At 43.5% G+C, this 21,986-nt stretch overlaps 2 protein-coding genes and 1 pseudogene across 4 annotated transcripts; 1 reads left to right on the top strand and 2 right to left on the bottom strand.

Moving 5' to 3' along the window:
• Positions 1–4,886: 4,886 nt before the first annotated feature.
• On the top strand, positions 4,887–8,234 carry LOC136475813 (ALA-interacting subunit 3-like). The gene is made up of 8 exons (XM_066473438.1): positions 4,887–5,360; positions 5,889–5,947; positions 6,040–6,114; positions 6,195–6,308; positions 6,485–6,555; positions 6,689–6,989; positions 7,367–7,656; positions 7,783–8,234. The coding sequence occupies exons 1-8, from the start codon at positions 5,276–5,278 to the stop codon at positions 7,835–7,837; spliced, it is 1,050 nt and encodes a 349-aa protein (XP_066329535.1). The 5' UTR covers positions 4,887–5,275; the 3' UTR covers positions 7,838–8,234.
• Positions 8,102–13,096, bottom strand: LOC136475812 (uncharacterized). Of its 3 annotated transcripts, none has more exons than XM_066473435.1 (8): positions 12,603–13,085; positions 11,604–11,829; positions 11,389–11,523; positions 10,856–11,072; positions 10,122–10,308; positions 9,750–9,934; positions 8,994–9,131; positions 8,102–8,696 (listed from the first exon to the last, which is right to left on the bottom strand). In XM_066473435.1, the coding sequence occupies exons 1-8, from the start codon at positions 12,766–12,768 to the stop codon at positions 8,568–8,570; spliced, it is 1,383 nt and encodes a 460-aa protein (XP_066329532.1). In that variant the 5' UTR covers positions 12,769–13,085; the 3' UTR covers positions 8,102–8,567. The 3 variants fall into 3 exon arrangements, with proteins under 3 accessions (XP_066329532.1, XP_066329534.1, XP_066329533.1); XM_066473437.1 differs by lacking the exon at positions 12,603–13,085 and adding an exon at positions 11,978–12,551; XM_066473436.1 differs by having other exon boundaries at positions 8,629–8,729; positions 12,603–13,096.
• Positions 13,097–13,434: 338 nt separating this feature from the next.
• LOC136471193 (uncharacterized) lies at positions 13,435–21,398 on the bottom strand (annotated as a pseudogene).
• Positions 21,399–21,986: the final 588 nt, after the last annotated feature.

Raw genomic sequence — 21,986 nt, 5'->3', positions numbered from 1 at the left:
TGTGTCTATGGTAGAAGGAAGGGGTTGTGGCTGACCTTGGCCTTAGCGTCTGGCCTGGTTCACTTGGCTTAGCAAGGCCTCGGTCGTTCGGGCTTTCGCTGGCTGGTGTATTGTGGGCCGTATGGCCTGCTAACTAATCGATGCATTGAGACACCCCGGGGTTATGACCTTGACACATTCCAACATACAAGTGGTGTCCATAAAAAATGTAAGATTCAAGTATCAACCATCTACCCCAATGCAATCCTTTATATCAATAAGAAGCACACCTTTTATGGAAATTGATGACAAAGGAGGAGAAGTTGGAACAAAGATATGCAAATGCATCATGGGGAGAAGTAGAAGTTGGACATGGACAAAGAGAGAGCAACATTGAGGAATGAAGAAGGATTAAAACTCTTGGACAAGACAAGCACACAAGTAGGGGGAGCAAGCTCATGAACTTGATTGGATGCATTTGATATGCGCATATTCATGTGCTTGCTTGCATTTGCATAAGTTTTAAATTTTGATATGCATGCTTGTGTGGTGTGTGCTAGTTATAGAACTTGAATGATGATTTGATAACTAGCATGCATAGGATGGTAGCTAGACTTGTGTTTTACAAGTGGTACTAGAACCTTGCTTATAATGTTCATCTCATGGGGTTTCTAGTGTATTTGTTGCCTAGCTACTCATGGTGCTAAGGATGGTGTTATAAGTGCAACTCTGATTAATATCATGCTTCAAAGGTTATTCTATACACCTTAGCATCACTTAGTAGTGGTAACACTCCCACAATTTTCATATTTATACATGTGTGCAAGCTTGAAACCAAACCATTTAAGCACACATGTAGCGGGAGTAATCACTACCAAATCAGGTTTTATGGTGCTTATCCAAATCTTGACATAGAGCTTAAATATTTGATAATTAGCATGAAATCCAAATCAAGTTAGCAATTTACACTTGTGTGAAGTGCTAGCTTGAAATGAGCTTAATTTCCATATCTTTATAGAATTGTCAACAATTACCAAAAAGGGAGAGATTGAAAGGTCCTTGTTTGGTTTTATTAATTGAGTGACAACCTAGGTAGACTAATGTGTTTAAATGTGAGATACACATGTGATTAGTCCATAGGTACACTTATGTGAGCAACTCATGCCATGACGGTGAAGATAGCTTGGATTTGTTGCAAAGCTCACACATGTGATGAAGGAGCTCATTACATATTAGACATGACATTGAGTCATGTGACTAAGGTAGAGAGATCAAGACAAGACTTGGCTTGATGGACTGGTTGCAAGTGTGAAGGGCAAATTGAGTGATGACTTGGCACCAATGGACTGAAGCAACTGTAAAAAGCAAGTGAAGTCAAGATTGATGAACCAATAAGGTCACGTGATGATATGAAGTGGATCATATCATTTGTGATTGGTTGGTGCATGTGTTGCATCAACATTGAAGGAAATGGAATGGAATGTGTAAGGCAAAGGTATAACCTATAGGGCACTTCATTTCACCGGTCTAAGTTGAGTAGAGAAGTGCTTGACCAGATTTAGGATAGATAGCCGTACTATAAAGAGGGGAAATCTTTTAGTTGCAATGGTTATCTAGTGCCACAAAGTGTGAGTCTCATTTGCATATGCATTGCGCTTAGTGACGTGGTGAGGTACAAGAGAAAAGCCTTTCAAAATGATTGAGAAATGCTAACTCACACAGTTGACTTGTTAGAACACTTGGTGGAGTTGAGCACATTTGAAAAGGCCTTAAAATGAAGTTTGGTGGGCTGTTTCTGTGTTCCTTGGAATTTCCAAGCTTTTCTCAGAATGTCTGAGAGGGTCAGAATATCCAAAGAAATTTCTGACCAGCCTTCTCTGTTTAGTTTACGATTTTCGACTTGGATATTCCGAACGTGCTTGGATATTCCGAACCTAGATGAACACGCCTGGATATTCCAAACCTGGCGGACGAACGCGCCTGGATATTCTGAACCTGGACTAACACGCCTAGATATTCTGAACCTGGACAAATGGGCCTAGATATTTTGAATCTGGACGAACACGCTTGGATATTCTGAGGCGGGATGAACGCGCTTGGATATTCCAAGGCGGGAGCTCCTCAACGGTCGGGAGGACCGTTGGCTGAGGGGACGCTCCAAAATATCCAAGCCAATATCCAAGTCATGCTTGGATATTCCAAGGTGGGAGTTGGCTAGGCTGCTGGTTAAAGGGGGCGCCTCCCCTTTGCCCATTCACTCTTTTGGCTCATTTGCAACATTTGGTGATCCTTTGAGCTAGGGTTCTTCTTCCTCCTCTCTCCTCTCTCTCTCCCATGGTTGGTGCCAAAATTCCTATGAGAGATTAAGTGCCATATGTGGGCAAGGTAGTGAGATTTAAGATCCACCTCCTCCCTTCTTCTCCCTCTCTAAGCTTAGTGCTAATTTGTGAGAGAGGTTGAGAGACCTAGTGTGTGCATTTTGGGATTTGCATTTTGTGGCACTAGGAAATCTCTGTGATAGGGGATTTCTTGTTACTCTTGGTGATTACCATCACCTAGACGACTTGGTGGATTGTGGTCTCCGTTGTGAAGCCCACGTGGTGAATGTGCGGTGCTCCAAAGAGGTGTTTGTGAGGGGTATTGTGCTTACCCTGTGGGAGATCACGAAGAGCAACTCTAGTAGAGCGAGACATGAAGGACGGTAAGTGGTCCGGCCAAGTCAAAGTGCTAGAGCTTGTCATAAGCACTCCACGTGGAAGAGTGTGACTTGCGGGTCACCACTAGCAAGAGGACCGACGGCAACCTTGGAGCTTGTCTCAACGGGGACTAGCTTGGTGGCAACTAAGTGAACCTTGGGATAAAAATCACCGTGTCAACCTTATTCATCCCGTTGGTTTGCCGTCCCCTTACACAAGCTTATATTTACTTATTCATATATTGTGTTTGTGTAGTTGCTCATGTAGTTAGTTAGCTTGTGTAGCTTGCTAGTTACCTTCTTACTTGTGTATCTTAGAAGTAGCTCCCTTATGTAGCTAGTTTACTTTGGTAGTAAATTAGTTGCTCTCTTGCGTGACTAATTGGCTTGAGTAGCCTTGTTAGTCACATTGTTTAGTTTGTGTAGCTAAGTAATTTGAGCTCTCTCATTTAGCTTGTGTAGCCTTGTTATTGAGTATTGCTAGTGAGCTTATGAGCATTGTGTTTTTGCTTACTAGATTATGTAGAAGCTCACCGGTTGCTTGAAGTACTAGTGGCATATGTTTGTATGACCTTGCTCCTAGAATTGTTTAGGTGTGCTCTAGCTAGTCTGGCACCTTAGTTGTATGATTAGGATATTTTTAAGGTGCTTGAGAACATAGATAGAGGGGTGTAGTCTTGGCTAGACCGATAGTTTTAATTTCGTATTTGTTTCGACAGCCGGCGCGATTAATTTTAGAAAAGACTATTCATCCCCCTCTAGTCCGCCATCTCGACTCTACAGTTGGGTGTGCTTGTGTGATCATATTGTATATGTCGTCATTTGTCACCACTTGGATGTTTCATTATTTGTTTTGCATCCTTGTTCTAAGTATATGCCAATTACTATGCATGATATTCTGCAAAGGAAACAATAATCATCCGAAGCATAACAGAGTGAGGGATTGACATAAAAAACATTACGGGAAAAAGTTCTGCTAAATTGAATTCTTTCATGCAACCTGATCAAAATATACCCTAAAAGTGTGTGATGGCTTTTATCTTTTCATGCATTCCATTGAAATTATCTAGTGTAATGTACTTATAACCTCTCCATGTATTGGGATTCTCTTGTTTAGTTCTAAACAAATTACCAAACCAACGTAAAACATTGGCCCTGCTAGTTTTGCTGAAATTTGGTTTTTTGCTGATGCTTATGTTGATTTGTTATGAGAGGAAAACACTGTCCGTTCGCTGAAAAGTACTCTACTGCTGAAGTAGTACTGCAGAACAGAACCATTGTTTCTATGAAAGGCAATGTAAAAGACGATGAGATGCAGTAGCTTTGCTCTTGGGAATTTCATTGAGAACTTGAATGAAATGTATAACAATACGGCTACAGGAAGACATGTGCAAATTATTATATTTACACGTGATTTCAAGGACATAGGAGAAAAATATGAGTCTTTGATATGGAAAGGTGCGAGCACATTCTAGATGGAAAAAAACACAATCTCATAAAAAGATTACGGCAATAATTTGCTACCATGGCATTGAAAAAGCTAGTTTGTGTGTTCTGATGGTTCCGTTACATTCACACCTCTAATTCCAACTATCTTCTTCGCTTTCTATGTCAACATTCCACAGGTATTATTCCACGTCGTGACATCTCTTTGACACCGTACACGTTGGTGCAATCCTAACTGCTGCCATCTTTATTCATCTTTTCTCGCTCTTCTCAACATTTTTTTTTGTGGTGAAATCTCTTCTCAACATCTTCTTGTGTGCATCTATCAAACATTTGTATTGCATCCCATCCTAAACTCGTCAGGGCAGTCTTCACATGATGAACAATGCACAATCATAACGGGCCCGTTCGGCTGGTAGAATTTTAGCTGAAACTGGCTGAAAACACTGTTCTGGCTGAATTATTATGAGAGAAAAACACTGTTCCGGTTGAAGGAAAAAAAAACCGAACAAGCTGAATATGAGATAAGCTGAACTGGTAAGTACTACTTTAAAAAAAAAACTCATAAATACTAGATGGATAACACAATCGTGAGTTTCGCCTATGCTATGCATGCAAGTTGCAGCTAGTCTCACAAAATTGTGAGGACAGCTAATCGCCCAACGACTCCATCCAACCCAGCAGCCGTTCCAACTTCTATTCATTCTATTCTAGATAGACGCAGTTTCTCCTTAGAAAATTTGTAATACACGAAAAAAAAAACGCACAGCACAATTCCGTTGACTAATTCGACTCCTCCCTGGCCTTGGTCAGTTGGTCATCTCCGCCGGCTCAACGCGGGGGGCACGACCACCGCCACGACGGCCACCACCCTCCTCTTGTATAGCCAAACCGCTCCCCCTCCTCATCCTCCTTCCTTGTAACCTTCGCAAGAGGAGCAGCAAGGTCCCAGCTTTTTTCCCGTGTTCTTCTACTTCTTTCCCCGCCTCGCCTTCGTTCCGCCCGTCACCAAATCTCCCGAGGCAGCGGAGTCCGGGGACGCCGTTCTTTTTCGTTGTGCTTCCTTGGGCTATTGCTGCCGGCGGCCGGCGATTTTGGCGAGGTCCGTTTGGGCGGCAGGTAGGTAGAGGCGGTTTTTTCTTGGCGGCTGGTGGGATGGATAGCCACGCCGCCGGGTCGAGCTCCGGCGGATCCGGGGATGGCGCCGCGCAGCCAAGGAGGAACTCCCGGAAGCCCAAGTGTGAGATCTTCTTCCTGAATATGATCTTGCTGATGTTGTCTCTATTTTTACTTTTTTAGGCTTCAATCAAGCATATATCTCTATGTTTCGTTTCTGTTTTCCTTGGGGTTTAAAACCTCTCCTTTTGGGTATTTTTAGGCTGGCTGTTTGTTAGTTTTGTGCTTGAATTTAAGTTTAATAACCTTGTGAGGTTTGATTTCAAATAAGTGCTGAAATCTGATGTTCTGTTTGTACTATATTTTTATCTCTTTGGGATAATAATATGGTAGAGAAACTTAGTAAATGTTTTTTGCTTTGTTCATACATGATATTCCTATGGATGCTGTGTAGTGTAGTGTTAGAACCAGAGCTGGGGTTTCAAAAGATCAACAAAATACTGCAATTTGTTTAACTGACGCTCCTGCTTTTCAGATATTCATTTTCCAAAAGACCAGATATTCATATTAGCTTTGCTGGTTTTCCTTCAAAAACACACTAGCTTTGCTGGAATTAAGGGATTTCTAACGTTGTCCTTCTGTTTGCAACCAGATTCCAAGTTTACGCAGCAGGAGCTTCCAGCTTGCAAGCCGATTCTTACTCCAAAATGGGTAAGCTCAATAGTACAAATTTCCCTTGGTGTCATCAGCTTTCCTACATCAAACCCCACAAATGGTTGTGCTTAACTTCTTATGTTACACAGGTTATTTCAGTATTTGTTCTTGTTGGTGTGATTTTTGTCCCAATTGGTATTGTTTCGCTGCGAGCTTCACAACAAGTATGCCCAATATCCTGTCTGCTTGGTTTGAAATATAAGCTCTGTCATTTTGTTTATGTTGGTTGTTTTCTCTGCTGCAGGTTGTCGAGATTGTTGATCGGTATGATGATGCATGTGTCCCTGCTGGTGTGACTGACAAGCTTGCTTACATCCGGAATGATAGTATACCAAAAGCCTGCACAAGGAATCTGACGGTAATGGAATTATCCGCATGTCTTCTTCTAACCTGAAATTTTGGGAATGGAAAAACTATAATAGAAACAGCATTGACTAGTGATGGTGTGTGAGATGTCAGTTACTTTACAAGTATGCATCTTGGCATAAGATCAAATGAATAATTGGCTGAAATATTTGATTACATGGTCTTCAGATTACAAAGGATATGAAACAGCCGATTTTCGTGTATTATCAGCTGGATAACTTTTACCAGAATCATAGGAGGTATGTAATCTTTAGCCAAAGCTCTCTCTCTCTCTCTCTCTCTCTCTTATTGTTTTAAACTTTGTCAGTGAGATGTTTTCTTGCTCTTAAGATGTATTTTTCCGTACTTAACTGAAACATTCATCACATTCAGGTATGTCAAGAGCCGTAATGATGTACAGCTAAGAGATAAAAGTAAGGCGAGTGAGACTGATAATTGTGATCCTGAGGCCAAAACGGTAGATGGAAAGCCAATTGTGCCCTGTGGGCTTATTGCATGGAGCCTGTTCAATGATACATATAACCTCATCCGCAACAATGAAACCTTGAGTGTGGATAAGAAAGACATCTCTTGGAAGAGTGACAGAGACCACAAATTTGGGAGTCATGTCTTCCCAATGAACTTTCAGAAAGGACCTCTTCAAGGTGGAAAAATACTTGATTCAAAAATCCCGGTATGTTCATGAATCTTGCTTTGTATCATCCATTTTTTTTGCATAATGGTGGCCACCTAATAGGGAAATTATGCTTTTAGCATACAGTAGTTATCAAGTTTAAAGATCAAATGACTCCCAATGAATTTTCTCTTAGATCAATGTTTTCAAGTCGTCCGATTAATCGTCCTAATCGGTCCCTGCTAACTGATTAGGGGTACCGTTGACTTGTACAAGTCGTCCGATTAATCGCGATTAATCGTCCTAGTCGGTCCCATGGCGACTAGGTTCGTCTGGACGACTTGAAAACATTGCTTAGATTGATTAAGATAAGTTGTTTTGATCATTTTGGATACCTTTGGCCTCCGAAGTCACTAACTCGTTTTTCTTCTGAGCAGTTGAGCGAACAAGAGGACCTTATTGTTTGGATGCGAACTGCAGCACTTCCAACATTCAGAAAGCTGTATGGTAGGATATATGTTGATCTGAAGGAAAACGATACAATTACAGTCCAATTGGAGAACAACTACAACACCTATAGCTTTAGTGGCAAGAAGAAGTTGGTGCTTTCTACAGCAACCTGGATTGGTGGAAAGAATGATTTTCTGGGCCTTGCATACCTCACTGTTGGTGGAATCTGCTTCTTTTTGGCATTTGCATTCACCTTGTTATACTTGATAAAACCAAGGTTAGTGATTTTCTGGTTCTCATAGATTGCAATTACATCAAGATGAACATGCTATAAGACATATCTGGTTACATCATTTCTTGCTGCGTTGAAGTACTAATATGATTTTCTTCTGGTCACCCACAGGAAAATGGGAGATAACAGCTACTTGTCATGGAACAGAGCCACTTTAGGTCGCTGATATGCTTTGGAAGCTAAATGTTACACAGGCAACACCAAACAGTTCAGATTATGGTCCAAATGTATCTTTGTACCAAACAGAAATTTTATTTGTGATCGTTGGTGTAGAATTTTATGGTCCAATTTTATTTGAGCTTACCCCAACTTGCTTGAGACTGAAAGAAAGGCTATGTTGTTGGTGGTGGTGGTGGTGTAGAATATATATACAAAGTAGGCATGCGTGTACAAGTGACAACTTTGGATCCACTTGTTCACAGATTGTACATTACATTGAAACAAATAGCTTTATTTTCTACAAAATTGTATAATCAGAAGTCAGAAGTGAATGTCAGTTACATGCTTTGTTTTTCCTCATAGAACAACTAAATCTAACCTGCATGACTAAGCTATGAGATGAACTTGGAGCTCTTCAGAAGTGATCAGTCCTCGAAGGCTTGTCAGCCTGCTAAGGTTCTGTTTAGATTCCAAAAATTTTCACTCCAAAATGTCACATTGAATCTTACGGCACATACATAGTACTAAATGTAGACGAAAAAAAAAACTAATTGCACAGTTCGATGAGAAATCACGAGACAGAACTTCCAAACCTAATTAGTCCATAATTAGACAATAATTACCAAATACAAACGAAAGTGCTACAGTAAATGCTACAGTAGCCAAAACCAAAAAAAACTTGCCATCTAAACGCGCCCTAACTACTAACTTGACTCTGCTTTTAACTCTTTCATTTTTCATGCCACGCGCAGCAAGTAATTGCTGAGATACTGGCCCTCAGGGTATGCAGGGTCGATGGGGTGATCACAGGCTGCCCCAGCTTGACGTAAGACCGTAACCTTACGGCCAGCCATTGATGCAGCACCCTAAAAGCAGTAGCAAGAGGAAGTTATGAGCATCTGTGGACAAACCAACACAAAATTGTCAATATGCGAAGAACATAAAAGAGCCATTGCTCTGATTTATTTTAGTCACCGGACACCTTGACTTAATACTTGGAGGGCTGTAACCTTTCTTTTATTTGGTAAGAGAACCTTTTTTTTTTTTTTACTTTCACAGATGCAAAATAGTTTGACACTTTGACATACTAGAAATAAGTAAACAGGTGGCAAGATGTATGTTGAGTAGTTATGCTATGAGTAAGTTCCAGAACATTGTGATACCTGAATGGTTTTGAGGAACATGCCACTTTGGGTCATAGCTCCAGAACAAGAGCATGTCATGAGTAACCCCCCTGGCTTCACCACTTGCATTGCAAGTGTGTTCAAGCTTCTATACATACCGGATGCACTTTGTAGCACCTGCAAGTACAAGAGGTGTCGATCAACAAAACCAATGAAAAGGGATATTAAGAGAATCAAGATAATTTGGCTTGGTAAGCTCTAAGAATGAAGGCACTGCCATAATTTCATCTGCAAGGGGTACAACATAACCCATTTATCCCATACAATACAACACCTGATTAGATAATATTAGTGTGAGTAAATATGTGCCAGCTGCCTGAAATTAGGACAAAGGATTGGCTGCAGCTCATGGCATACATGCCAAGGATGGGGGCTTGCTTAAGAATAAGAAAGAGGAATCTTATGGAAATAGCATGGAATAAGGTCTGATCCTATTCATGGGGGTAAATATCCCATTCCAAAAATCAAAACAATCGGGACTTTTCGGGGAAATAAAATAGGGACTTTTTTTTGGATTGGCACGACATAAATGCAGCAAAAAAAAAAAAAAAAAAAACTACGAAAGAGGCAAATTGGAGTAGATTCAGGTGTGAGTCATGAACTAATAATTCATAAACACTAAAAATATAGCATGCTTCAGCGTTCGCATGCACAGATAAAACATAGATTCATTTCAAGTCAAACTAGAAGTTAACAAGTAAATCTTCCAGGCCCAGAGGACGCAATTATGTATACCTTCTTTCGCGGCGCCAACTTTGGAGGGTCAAGGATTACCAAGTCCCACAGCTCATTTTCTGAGATAGCTCCTTTCATGAATGTAGTTGCATCTCCTTTTACAAATGAGATTTTCCCATGGTTTAGCTCATTGAGAACGATATTCTCATTGGCAAGGTCTAGTGCCAATCCTGATGAATCAATGCCTGAAAATGATTACACTGATTGAAATATTTTGTACCGGAAATCCAGCAGAGTATTATAGGAAGGAGACTACCAAAAAAATATATCATAGTGTGAAACTTTCAAACAGACGATGCTATCCCGCCAAAATTCAATTGTAAATAACTTGAAAAGCACTTGAAAGATGTTTATCAGCTTAAAGTATTTTACCAATGACATTATTAGCACCACCCTTAGCTGCGTTAAGAGCAAAGCCACCACTGTAGCAGCAAAGGTCAAGGACCCTTTGATCCTTTGAAAGTAATGATATGAAAGAGCGGTTTTCCCGTTGATCTGCATAAAACCCTGTCTTCTGACCCTCTAATGAGACTAAGTAGACAATGCCATTCTCCATGACCTGAAAACAAAACAATACCATGGGTGATACAACATCGCAGAAACAATATATTGTACAACCTAAAAAGTCAAACTAATTGCAAAAGGTAACAGCGCACACTTGTCCCCCCCCCCCCCCCCCCCCCCCCCCCCCCCATCCCAACACGTAGGAGAGCTGTGTATCATTATATTAAAGAAGGAAAAAGGGTAAAGAAACCTGGTTACACCCACACACCCATTGGATCACAAAATTACATACACGCCTTTTCCTTACAAATACCAACGACCTAGCCACTAGGAACGAGGGCCAACAAGAAGGAGATCCCTCGCGCTCCAGCCATTGCCCAAAGCTGGCCCTCCTCAGCAAGCAGCAAAGCAGTAGCCATATTGGCAGCAAAGCCATAAGAGACACATTGGTTGCTATGTTTCGCATCAGTCTCATTACCATCTTGCCAGCTCAATGAGTGTGGTAAGGTATTACAACTACAATGAGGGAACTAAACCTAAAACATGAATTATCAAGACCAATTGATACTGAATCATAAACTTGTCTAAGTCAACAGGTCCACCTTAACAGTTGAGCATGGTGAAGCAGGCTCCTTATGCTCTGATATATCCAATCCTTCTTCTTTCAAAATATCTGCCGATGGCCTCCACTTTATATGGCCGATGCCATTAACTTTGCTAACAAGAAATTGTATTTCTTGCCTGTATTTCTCAACCCAAGCAGCAGATGAAGCAATGACAGCAACATCAGCAAAGATGTCCACTATTAGACCAGACAATCTGCAACTCAAAATTAGTGAGAAGAAATTTCAGATGTGTTTCCAAGAAAACTGAGTCAAGATCAATATAAAGCCCTCGTATTCCTAAGAAAATATAGCAAAACTAATACTTTGATGCTGAACAGCATGGTCCTCAAGCAGGAGCACTCAAGGACACCAACAAGGCAGTAACAACATATTCTTTATCTAAAGATTTTAGCCTATGATAGTTATTGCGCTATTACTCTACAAAACTAAGAATACATTCTACAAATTATACTTCTTTGGTGACTTGAACAAGGTCCCAACTTCCCATTGTAACTAAATTTAACACACACCTGTCTCCTTCACTGTTGATGAGGCGATAAGCATTTGTGTCAGCAGAAGGGAGACCCAAACTGCGCCGCAAATCAACAGCAGATGAAATCCTTGCTTCAAGCAGCCTTTCCATATTTAGTGCGCATGTGGGATCTCTGGAAAGAAAGAAGGTAAGTAATAAGTCAGCTAGAACTGCTAAAATGTAGGTGATTGTAAAAACAGGTACCTATGTCACCTTCTTGCCTCTTCTTCTAGCTGCATCAACCGAACACAAAACATAGACACAGAGTTATAGAGACCCCATCCAATAGGTTTCTCTGTCCCATCAGCTACCAGAACAACATCACCAGATTTCGGAGGAGGTCGACCGATTATCCTATCAACAGCACCGCTGTACACCATTGGGCTTCCATCTCGGAATATTTGGGTCTTCCCCTTCTTTAAAACGACCTTTGCCAAACCTAAACAAGGAAGCGTGTTTAAAGATAGTCTTTACTTCAATTTAAGTAACAACAGACAGCTATTAACCCAATCAAAAAGATGTTTGGTTTTACAGTGCACCAATTTCTGAATGAGATGAGCTCTAGCCGGACGTTGGAGGAGGCTGACCTTTGTAAAATGATTTAGAATAACTTATTGCCAAGTTTTAGGCTGCTGGTATCATTGGTCCTTAATCTTGCGTCAAATAACAGTGATGTGAAATGTATATGCAGCCCAGGAGCACAGCAGTTTAGAGCTAAATGTCTAGAAAAAAAGGACGGATTTGAAGAAATCCCGGTCTCCGGTGATTAAGAGAAGCAATCTTAGCAACGGCAGTTCTCAGTTCTCACATGAGCGAACCTTTTATTGACAAATGCTCTCTATATATGCTGAAGCTACAAACAGGCGCCTCGCCCCTGCACACATAGACCTAGCACCTAGTGGCTGGCGTGACGCAATTTCGCTGCTGCGTTAACACTGCAAGCAACGCACTCTTCCCTTGGGGGCGTTTCAGCAAACAGGAAGACATCACCATGGCCGTTTCCCGTTGCGTTAGCGGGCACACCACGCAATCTTCTTCCTGGAACGCCGCCTTCAATATGGGCGGTCCAACTCCACTCGCCGCCGCGCGCCACTCAATGAGGTGAAGGGGGCAAAACGGAGGCGCCAGCTCTAAGCAACAACACGGGATGAAGATGGAGAGGGGAGCACTGTTCGACAGTATGCGGAGAGATGTGCAAAAGAAAGGGGTGACCTCTGCGCTCGGCGGCGAGCTCTTCCAGGGCGGACGAAGAGGAGGAAGCGGAGGCGACGGTGGAGGCGGCGGAGGCTGCGGAGGAGGCTCGCCTGGCGAGGCGGGCCCTGACGAGCGCAGGCACCGACGCCTGCGCCGTGCCGCCGCAAGCGCGAAGGCGCAGCATCGCCGCGTGCTTGAGGTTTTCGCTGCCCAGTGGCTGCAGTCTTGCAGATGGGATATCTGCCCGCCCGACTGGCCCCGCTGCGATTGGTGGGCCCTTTCCTTGGCCCCGCTGCGATTGGTGGGCACCGCGGTCTCTTGAGAATTTGGATGGTTTTCCAATTCGCAGCTCTCTTTTTTACCCTCTATTTCTTTGTAAAGTTGTAGTTATGAACAAACTTTAATCACAGTTTAATAAAGCTGAAAATATGATTTTTCAAAGTTTTATGTCCACCTTTTTTATTTTGTGAAACAACCATTATAACTCTCTTTTTTTCTTTGAATTCTCCAGGATGCTGCAAAATGGACTGAATAGAACTGAAGAAAGATCAACGAATTGGAACTGGAAATTTTTGGTAGATCGAGATTTTAGCGAAGCACAAAGTTTCTAGCGAAATTTTTTTGGTCCATCTGGGATATATACGATAATTTACGAAATTTGTCACAGAAACTTCGCCCGAAATTGACGGAGAATGTCATGTTTCCTCAATATATTCACACACACGTTAAATCCCTCGTTCCATTTTATATTTTGTTGATAAGGTCCCTCAGTTCCACAATTGAGGCAAGGGTAGCAGGCACAAGTAGGCAAGTTCGTAGCCCAATGTTGCATTGTTTGCTCTTTCCCATTCTAGAGCCTGAAACTCTGAATCTCTGAATGAAGTGCTCATCTCGATTACACGGCGAGTCGGCGACGTTGTGCGTTCGATCCACGGGAATGGCGATCGATCCATGTCAGGCACTTAGGGAAGTGAGGTCTGACGTCCAGATGCTCCATTTGTCTCTTCCCTGTCAGGAGTTCAGGACTCGGTCATGTCGTGTCACCTGGCCGTGACAGGCTGATCCGCGGCTTCCTCCCTGTGACTGTGACCCCCGGGGAGCCACTCCTGAGCGGCGACCAGGTCCGGGAGCACGAGCGCGCCGGACCTCCGCCAGCACTCCGCATCGGCGGTCAGGAACCGGTCCAGCAGCAGCGCGTGCATCCCGAGGCTCCGCGCGGGGGCGTAGTCCTTGCGCAGGCTGTCGCCGATGTGGAGCGCCTCCCCGGGCGCCACGCTTCCGCTCCCGGCCCCGGCGGCCGCCTGCTGCAGCGCAGCCTCGTAGATCCTCGGGTCGGGCTTCTCCACGCCGACGACGCCCGAGAACACCCCGAAGTCCCACTCTGACCCCATGGGTTCATTTGGATTGCAAAGACGCGGTCATTGTCAGTGCTCGTCGTCGGCGCGACCGTGCAAGGATGGATGGATCAATGGCGGCAGTGCTGGAGGGAGGCTGACCTGGTTGACCCCCAGTGCCGGCAGGACGACGTCCCTGTACCGGTGCTCGGCGTTGCTGACGATACCGACGACAAGGTCCTCCTTCCGCAGCCACCTGAGGAAGCGCTGCGCGTCCGGGAACACCGCGTACGGCGCGGCGGAGCCGAACGTGGAGTAGATCCGCCGGAATATCCTCTAGAACGTCTCGTCGTCGTAACCGTAGCCGGCCTGCTATGCCACGACACCCCCCGCACACCAAAGAGCAAGCTGTTAGTTTGATCTCCACAGGGCCCTTTGGATCGTCACTTGATTGGAGGCATCCAACCACTCCATAGTTGGTGGGCCTCTATCGCACAGCACTATAAAGGGAGGTGGGGATTGGGGCTCTATCTACGAGTTGACCTGAGCCGCCGTAACCCACCCACGGTGAAACGCTAACCGATTAAGAGACGGTGCTGCCAGCGACGAGAAGCTGCCACCGACCTCACTGTCGCTTCTGCATCACCACTACGCTGGACTCCACCGTGTCGAGCTGCCACGACACCGGTGTCCACGTCGCTGTAGTGCTATGGACCTAACTACGCTAGGGCAAAGTACAGGAATAAGTTTCTCCATCTAAGTAAGAGCAATTTATCCCATGTACTACGTTTTAGAGGTACTGTGATGCTTTCAATGGTACCAGAGCCAGGTTTTTTTAGTGAGTAGATCTAGATCGGGTAGTAGCAGTTTAGAACAGATGAGAGAGATCCAATTCGGATCGAAACAGAGGGTTCCTAACCCTAACCCTAGAAGGAGAAGAACAACAGAAGAAAGAGAGCCCGATTCAGATCGACCCAGACCGAACCCTAACCCTAGAAAACCAAGGACGAAAAGAGGAGGACCTACTAGGGCTTCTCCACCGCCATTGCACCGCCGCTGCGCGGAAAGAAAGTTCCGACGTCGTGTGGGTAGTCGAGCCGCCGCTCGTCGACGTGAGGGCTCGAAAGGCGGGGAAGATGAACAGTATGTCCGGCCAAACCCGAACCCTAAAACCCTAACCCTAACCAGTAAGAGGATGGCGTGAAGAGAGGGACCTACCTAGACCTCGCCGCTGTCACCACCGCCACCGCGCGGGTTGTTCACCGAGATCTCGCCGGTCCGACGCACGATCTTCACCTCGGGCTCGGGCCTAAGGGCACCACCGTGGTGCCGCTCGATGGTGCCGTGCGCCAGCAAGGGGTGCATCCCCATGTCGCGTCCACTTTGAGCTCTCGGCTGCGCTCTGTCGCTCGCGGGACTTAGAGAGAGAAAGGGCGAAGAGAGAGAGGCAAGGGACAAGAATGGGTTAGGGTTTCGGGTGCTGACCACTGCGTTGCTGTTTTGATCCGCCGAGAAGGCCGCGTGACCGTCGATCTAGATCGGACGATGCAGAACGATCGAGCCAACAATCGGCCTAGGCGGGAGCGCACGGTTGCGCAGCATTGCCAGCCCAGGGCCAGGTTGTGGCCTGGGTGCGGGCAGCGCGCGTGCAAGGAAGCTAGGCCGGGTGACTTTTGGCGTCTTGGGCCGAGAACCAATCAAGATTGAATTCGGTTTTTTCTTTTTTTCTTTTCCATTAAATGTTTATTTCTAGAAAATGAAAAATGACTCAAAGAAAATAGTAGAAAAGTGAATTTTTCTGTGGGTAAAATTCATAAATTATGTTTAAGTTTCTGATGCAAAGTTTAAAGTTAATTATCTTTTAATTAAATTCGAACTAACATGAGAATTTAATTTGAAGAGCAGTTGTATTTAATAAATTATGATTATGTTGATCCTCTAATTAAATTGGAACCAACGGAAAAATTTAATTAGAGGAGTAGTTCATTTTTTGTTTAAGTCATATTATGGTATTGTCATTTTCTGACCAACGTTGATGATGATAATATTATAATGAATTTAAGTTTTGAATTTTAAATCTCTGATAAATTTCACACCAACATGGTCAACTTTTTAGAGAGTAGATAAGGACCAAGAAATATTCCTGAACTAATAGAATGAATTTTTTTAACATGTTTCCACTGCAATAAAATAGACTATCTTCTAATTAAATTCGAACCAACGGGAGAACTTAATTTTAAAGAGTAGTTGTATGTCTTTCAAGTTAATTTATGAGTTTTATGCATTAATTCTATTTTTTTGCCCAACGGTGATGTAGAATTGATGTAGAAGCATATTGTATGTTTTATTTTTTAACCGACGAGATCACTCGGCTGCATGCCAAGGGGCTGCAATACTGGGGTATGTGAATGAAAAGGCTTGAGTCAAGCCAGTTCAGGACAGTTTTTGCTAGTTTACTAATTTTTTGATTAAATTGGAACAAACAGGAAGATTTAATTGAAAAATAAAGTTTAAGTGAATGATTTAGTTGTCATGACTAAGTTTTCATATAGATGTATCCCGCATGGGGAGAAGTTTTGGCATAGTAATTATGCCAGTCCATCCAGCATGGCGGGAGAAGTTTTGTGATGATTCACATGTTTTGTATCCCGCATAGCGAGAGAAGTTAGGGTAGCTCTTATGTTGTTCTAGTATTGACCTTGGCACAATAGAAATGCATAGTCATGGTCAATACTAACCAAAAGATAAGAAAAGATGCAAGTGTAACTTACAAAAATATCGCTAATGAAAGACCTCGTTGAGTTCTTAAAGTGAATTAAGGAAAGCGTACTCCTAAACAGATCAAGAAATAACTTTGTTTACATGACACAATCATGTGAATGAAGTAAGTTATAAGTGTCTCATCGTTTATAGGCTTTCTAAATAGTTATCGAAATTATAGCAGTAAAGTCCATGCCATGTTTCAAGGGGAAGAAAAATATAATGATCAATTAAGAAAGATACTCTTCATTAAGAGTAATATAAAGATTAATTAAGATGAATGCGACCGTTGAAGGAGTATAACTGTCACAATGTTGATACCCCTAAGCAGAGAAATATCTAAATTCGTGGACTTTTTTAAAAGTTTTGATAGAAAAATAGCGTAGTCAGTCTCAAAGATGTTAAGGTGATGCTTAAAGCGTCATATGAGATTTTAACAGATTAAACCCAAAATAAGATATTTGAAGAAACACTATCTTTAGAAAAGATGGAAAGATCTAGGAGAGCATGGTATGTAGAGGTATGTAGAGACCTAAGACTTGAAGAGAAGAGGGACTGTGTGCCCACTCCAGTGACTCAAGGTAACAAGTTTTCAATACATGTTAATGTTGTATGACCAATACAACACCTGTTGTTAGCTCTTCGAAGAAAATGAATAATATAAATAAGGATGTTGTTATATAGGAGCCTGTAGAATCAATTGTCGCTTGGCAATGAAGAACAACAATAGCATCATATGAAAGTGCCAGTAGCTAAGGCCCTAGAAGGTCTTAAGGAATTAGTAAACCTGTTTTCTGATGACTATGAAGTTTATGGAGGGTGATCCCACCTCATTTGAAGAAGCCATGAGAAGCGTTTACTCGTTTAAATGGCAAGAAGCTATGAAAGATGAAATGAATTCGATGAATACCAACGATGTTTGGGACTTAGAAGTAATTCCTAATAGAGCCAAAACAGTAGGCTGTTAATAGGCCTACAAGACAAAATGCGACTCCAAACGAAATGTAGAAAGATATAAAGCACGACTTATGGCAATATGCTTCAAGCAGAGAGAATGAATAGATTACAATGAGAGTTTTCTCTACAGTCTTATGTAAGGATTCTTTTAGAATCATAATAGTGTTAATGGCATATTACAATTTAGAGTTACATCAGATGGATGTAAAGACGACATTCTTCAACGGGGATTTATATGAAAACGATTATATGGCACAACCTAAAAGGTTTTGTCGTGGAAGAAAAGAACATATGGGATGTCGCCTGTAGAAATCCATTTATGGGTCAAAAGTAAGTCTCCAGACAGTAGTATTTGAAGTTGATGAAACAATAATAAGAAAGTTTGGGTTTTAAAGAAAATAAGAAGGACAATAGCGTTTATACGAAGTTCAAGAATGGAAAATTCATTTTCCACATCCTATGAATAGATGACATTCTACTCACTAATAGTGATGTTAATCTGTCATTAGAGAAGAAGAAGTTTTGTCCTTAAGTTTCAATGTGAATGATCTTGGTGAAGCCTCATTGGTTCTAGGACTATCGCAAAGGCATACTTAGAAGGGGCTATTGCGGTCTTGCCCCTAGTTTGAACCCCAATTGTGATTTTACCCCCATTTTTAGCCACTTTGTGTGTTTTACCTCTGCTTTTCCAAAACGAATGCTCCGTTTACCCCTACTCCGTGAACAACAGGTAACGGTGTTAAAAAAGTTAACAGATGACAAGTTTGCCCTTCCGAATATTGCGTTTTTGCCCCCTATTTCAAACCACAATTGTGATTTTACCCTCACTTTCTTCCACTTTGTGTTTTTACCTCTACTTTTTTAAAATGAAGGCTCCGTTTACCCCAATTCTTAACTCGGTTATCTACATCCGGATCAAAGCAACTAAAAATTAATAAAAGACCTGTAAAAAGACAAACTTACCCCTTATCTCTCGGTCGTCTCTCTCAGGGTCGTCCCTCTCAACGCTAGCAGGCAGCGGGCGGCTGGGTGCGGTGGCGGAAGGGCAGCGTCGGGCCGTCGGGCGGGCGCGGTGAGCGGGCACGTCGGGCCAGGCGGAGGAAGCGCCATGGGCGCGCGCGGCTTAGCCTGACATGGGTGCGCAACCAGGCACGCGGCTCTACTTGGCGCGAGCTCTACTTGGCGCAGAGCCACGTGCTTGGCTGCGCGCGCCCGCGCCAAGTAGAGCCGCATGCCTGGTTGCGCACCCATGTCAGGCTAAGCCGCGTGCGCCCATGGCGCTTCCTCCGCCTGGCCCGACGCGCCCGCTCACCGCGCCCGCCCGACGGCCCGACGCTGCCCTTCCGCCACCGCACCCAGCCGCCCGCTGCCTGCTAGCGTTGAGAGGGACGACCCTGAGAGAGACGACCGAGAGATAAGGGGTAAGTTTGTCTTTTCACAGGCCTTTTGTTAATTTTTAGTTGCTTTGATCCGGATGTAGATAACTGAGTTAAGAATTGGGATAAATGGAGCATTCGTTTTTGAAAAGTAAGGGTAAAAACACAAAGTGGAAGAAAGTGGGGGTAAAATCACAATTGTGGTTTGAAATAGGGGCAAAAATGCAATATTCGGAAGGGCAAAGTTGTCATCTGTTAACTTTTTTAACACCGTTACCTGCTGTTCACGGAGTAGGGGTAAACGAAGCCTTCGTTTTAGAAAAGCAGGAGTAAAAACACAAAGTGAAAGAAAATAGGGGTAAAATCACAATTGAGGTTCAAAATAGGGGCAAGAACACAATAGCCCCTACTTAGAAAAGATTCTAAAGAAATAAAGTATGCATACGAGTAAACCTACGTCTGCTCCTATAGTCAAGGGTAATAGATTTGTGAACTTTAAATGTTTCAGAAACCGATATAAGATCGATCAAAAGAATATGGTTCCATATGCTTCAGTTGTTGGAAGCTTGCTGAGTGTACAAGTACAAGTAAGAACTTACCCTGACGTAGTTTAAGTATCCGAGATATTTTGGTAGAAGTCCAGTTCAGATATAGATCACTGGAATTGAGTTGAGAATGTCTTACAATTTTGCAAAGTATTATAGGCCTCATGCTGAGTAAGAAAGAATAAGAACTCTCAAATAATTGAGGGTACAAAAGTTAAATCTTGGCGAGATGTGTAGTGAAATCCACAGCAGTTGCTAACACTCGCAGTTGGAGTATTATTGTGAAAAAGCTCCAAAGAAACAGTTATGGTGTTATCAGTGATGTATACCATAGTATAGCTTGTCATGAGGCTCAAGAAACAGGCAAAAGGAGGTTAGGGAAATTTGTACCTAAATTTAATAATGGTAGACAACAGTACTAACCATTTGAAGTAGGTTAACTCCTAAGACAACAAGTCAAGTGTGCTGCCAAACACATTGACACTAAGGTATATGTTATAAAGGAGAAAATCTAGAATCATGTTGAAAGCATTGAGCACATAAGTACCGAGTGAGTACTTGCGGATCTGCTTACCAAAGGCTAACCACCCAGTGCGTTTAGAGAACACACATTCGATATGGGTTTATGAAAAAGCCTATGATTTCTAGATATTAAGGGCCTAGTTGAGTATCTGTTTCAAAACAGAGAGGTACGTTGTAGCTATTTAATCTAATGGCAACAGACCGTGATGATGAGGCACGCTCTATGCACTGATCTGTGATGGAATGGAAACAAGATAAAGTAAGTAAGTTAAGTTTAAGGAATAAGGTGAGATCAATGGGTAGAATGTTAGTTTGATCTCCACCAATTGGGTCCTTGATCAGCGTCCTGATCGAGGGCGTCCAACCACTCCATGGTTGGTGGGCCTCCGTCGCACAACATTATAAAGGGAGGTGGGGGTCGGGGCTCTATCTACGAGGTTGACCTGAGCCGTTGTAACCCACCCACAGTGAAACGCTAACCGATCAAGAGACGATGCTGCCAGCGACGGGAAGCCGCCACCGACCTCACCGCCGTCTCTACATCACCACTACGTTGGACTCCACCGCACCGAGCTGCCATGACACCGGCGTCACGTCGCTGCGGCGCCATGGACCTAACTACGCTAGGGCGAAGTACATCGCTACGGCGCCATGGACCCAACTACGCTAGGGCGAAGTACAGGAATAAGTTTCTCCATCTAAGTAAGAGCAATTTATCCCCTGATCTACGTTTTAGAGATACTGTAATGCTTTCACAAGCAATTAATTTGCAGCAAGATCATATATTTCTATATATCGTCTGACATGTCAAAGAATTGCATGAAGATCGGTGGTGAGATCAGATGTTACAAGGTGCTTACCCTGACGAAGGAGTCCCTGACGCACGTCTTCCACCAGTCGGCGGTGGGCATGGCGGCGGCGTGGCCGAAGCAGGGGTGCCTCCTGCTCATGTCGGCGTAGGCGAGCTTGAAGCCCTCATGCACGCGCCCGTAGTCTGGGCACGACATCCCGGCGGACTTGGCCGCCATGCAGTAGTAGTCGCCGAGCTGGCCCCTGTAGGCGATCAGGGTGCCCGTCACGTCAACGGTCACCAGCCGCAGCCTCGACAGGAGCGACGACATGCTTGGCGATCGACTCCTCTTCCTCTCTGCTACCAGCCTACCACTGATCTTTGCTTCAGCGGCCTGCAGCTGGAATCTGCTTGTTCACCATCGACTCATCGTCAAGAAATCATAATGCCATTGCCACATGATAAATAAACGGAAGGAATGCCGTACCAGGAGCAACATTTATCTAGTGGGGAAAGTAGAGCAAAATCATATGTGGGTATATATACGTTTGTAGCTCTTGGCTCAAGCTGTCCTGGGCCACAGGGCAAAACGGGAACAAGAAAGAAGCTACTGCTACCTCTATGAACTAAACTGAAGCAACCACGTATCCTCTTCTCTGTATTGATTTCGAGCAAGTGATCTGTCTGGGGAAGGAAGAGCAAACTTGTTCAAGCAGTCCAAGCAAGGATATTTAATTAGAAGGCTAAAATCATTCCTTGCTCAAGAGAAAAAGCAAGTTAAGTCCTAAGTATCCATCAACCCTTGTTCGACAAGAAAAAGAAAAGGGAATTTTTGCCACAGGACATCACGAAAACGCATATTTTGCTGCAACACACTGCCAACGCCATCGTTTGCTGAGTACCATTATGAATTCGATTATGTTTGCCACAGCACACCGCGACCATTATTTTAATGATTTCCAGAGTTTGGGAGAGAGAAACTGCAGTGAGGAGACAATTTTGCCCCTACGCGTTGCTGGTCTGGTTGGACCAGGTAAAGTCGGCCCGGTCGTCTCCCTCCTACCGCCGCCTCCCTTTTTCTTCCTCTGCTGGCGCCGTCCCGTTCCCAGAACCCTAGA

This window comes from Miscanthus floridulus, chromosome 8 (assembly GCF_019320115.1).
Source record: "Miscanthus floridulus cultivar M001 chromosome 8, ASM1932011v1, whole genome shotgun sequence".
In the NCBI taxonomy this organism is placed as follows: Eukaryota; Viridiplantae; Streptophyta; class Magnoliopsida; order Poales; family Poaceae; genus Miscanthus; species Miscanthus floridulus.
This window is presented reverse-complemented; position numbering and strand designations above follow the sequence as displayed.

What these genes read in the sequence shown, in the direction of transcription:
- LOC136475813 (XM_066473438.1), top strand. Translation starts at nt 5,276, where the DNA reads ATGGATAGCCACGCCGCCGGGTCGAGCTCCGGCGGATCCGGGGATGGC. An exon ending in CGCTGCGAGCTTCACAACAA is followed by an intron (nt 6,115 to 6,194) that starts GTATGCCCAATA and finishes TCTCTGCTGCAG; the next exon opens with GTTGTCGAGATTGTTGATCG. An exon ending in TTTTACCAGAATCATAGGAG is followed by an intron (nt 6,556 to 6,688) that starts GTATGTAATCTT and finishes CATCACATTCAG; the next exon opens with GTATGTCAAGAGCCGTAATG.
- LOC136475812 (XM_066473435.1), bottom strand. Translation starts at nt 12,768, where the DNA reads ATGCTGCGCCTTCGCGCTTGCGGCGGCACGGCGCAGGCGTCGGTGCCT. An exon ending in GCTCGCCGCCGAGCGCAGAG is followed by an intron (nt 11,830 to 12,602) that starts GTCACCCCTTTC and finishes TTCCTTGTTTAG; the next exon opens with GTTTGGCAAAGGTCGTTTTA. An exon ending in TGGTGCTAATAATGTCATTG is followed by an intron (nt 9,935 to 10,121) that starts GTAAAATACTTT and finishes AATCATTTTCAG; the next exon opens with GCATTGATTCATCAGGATTG.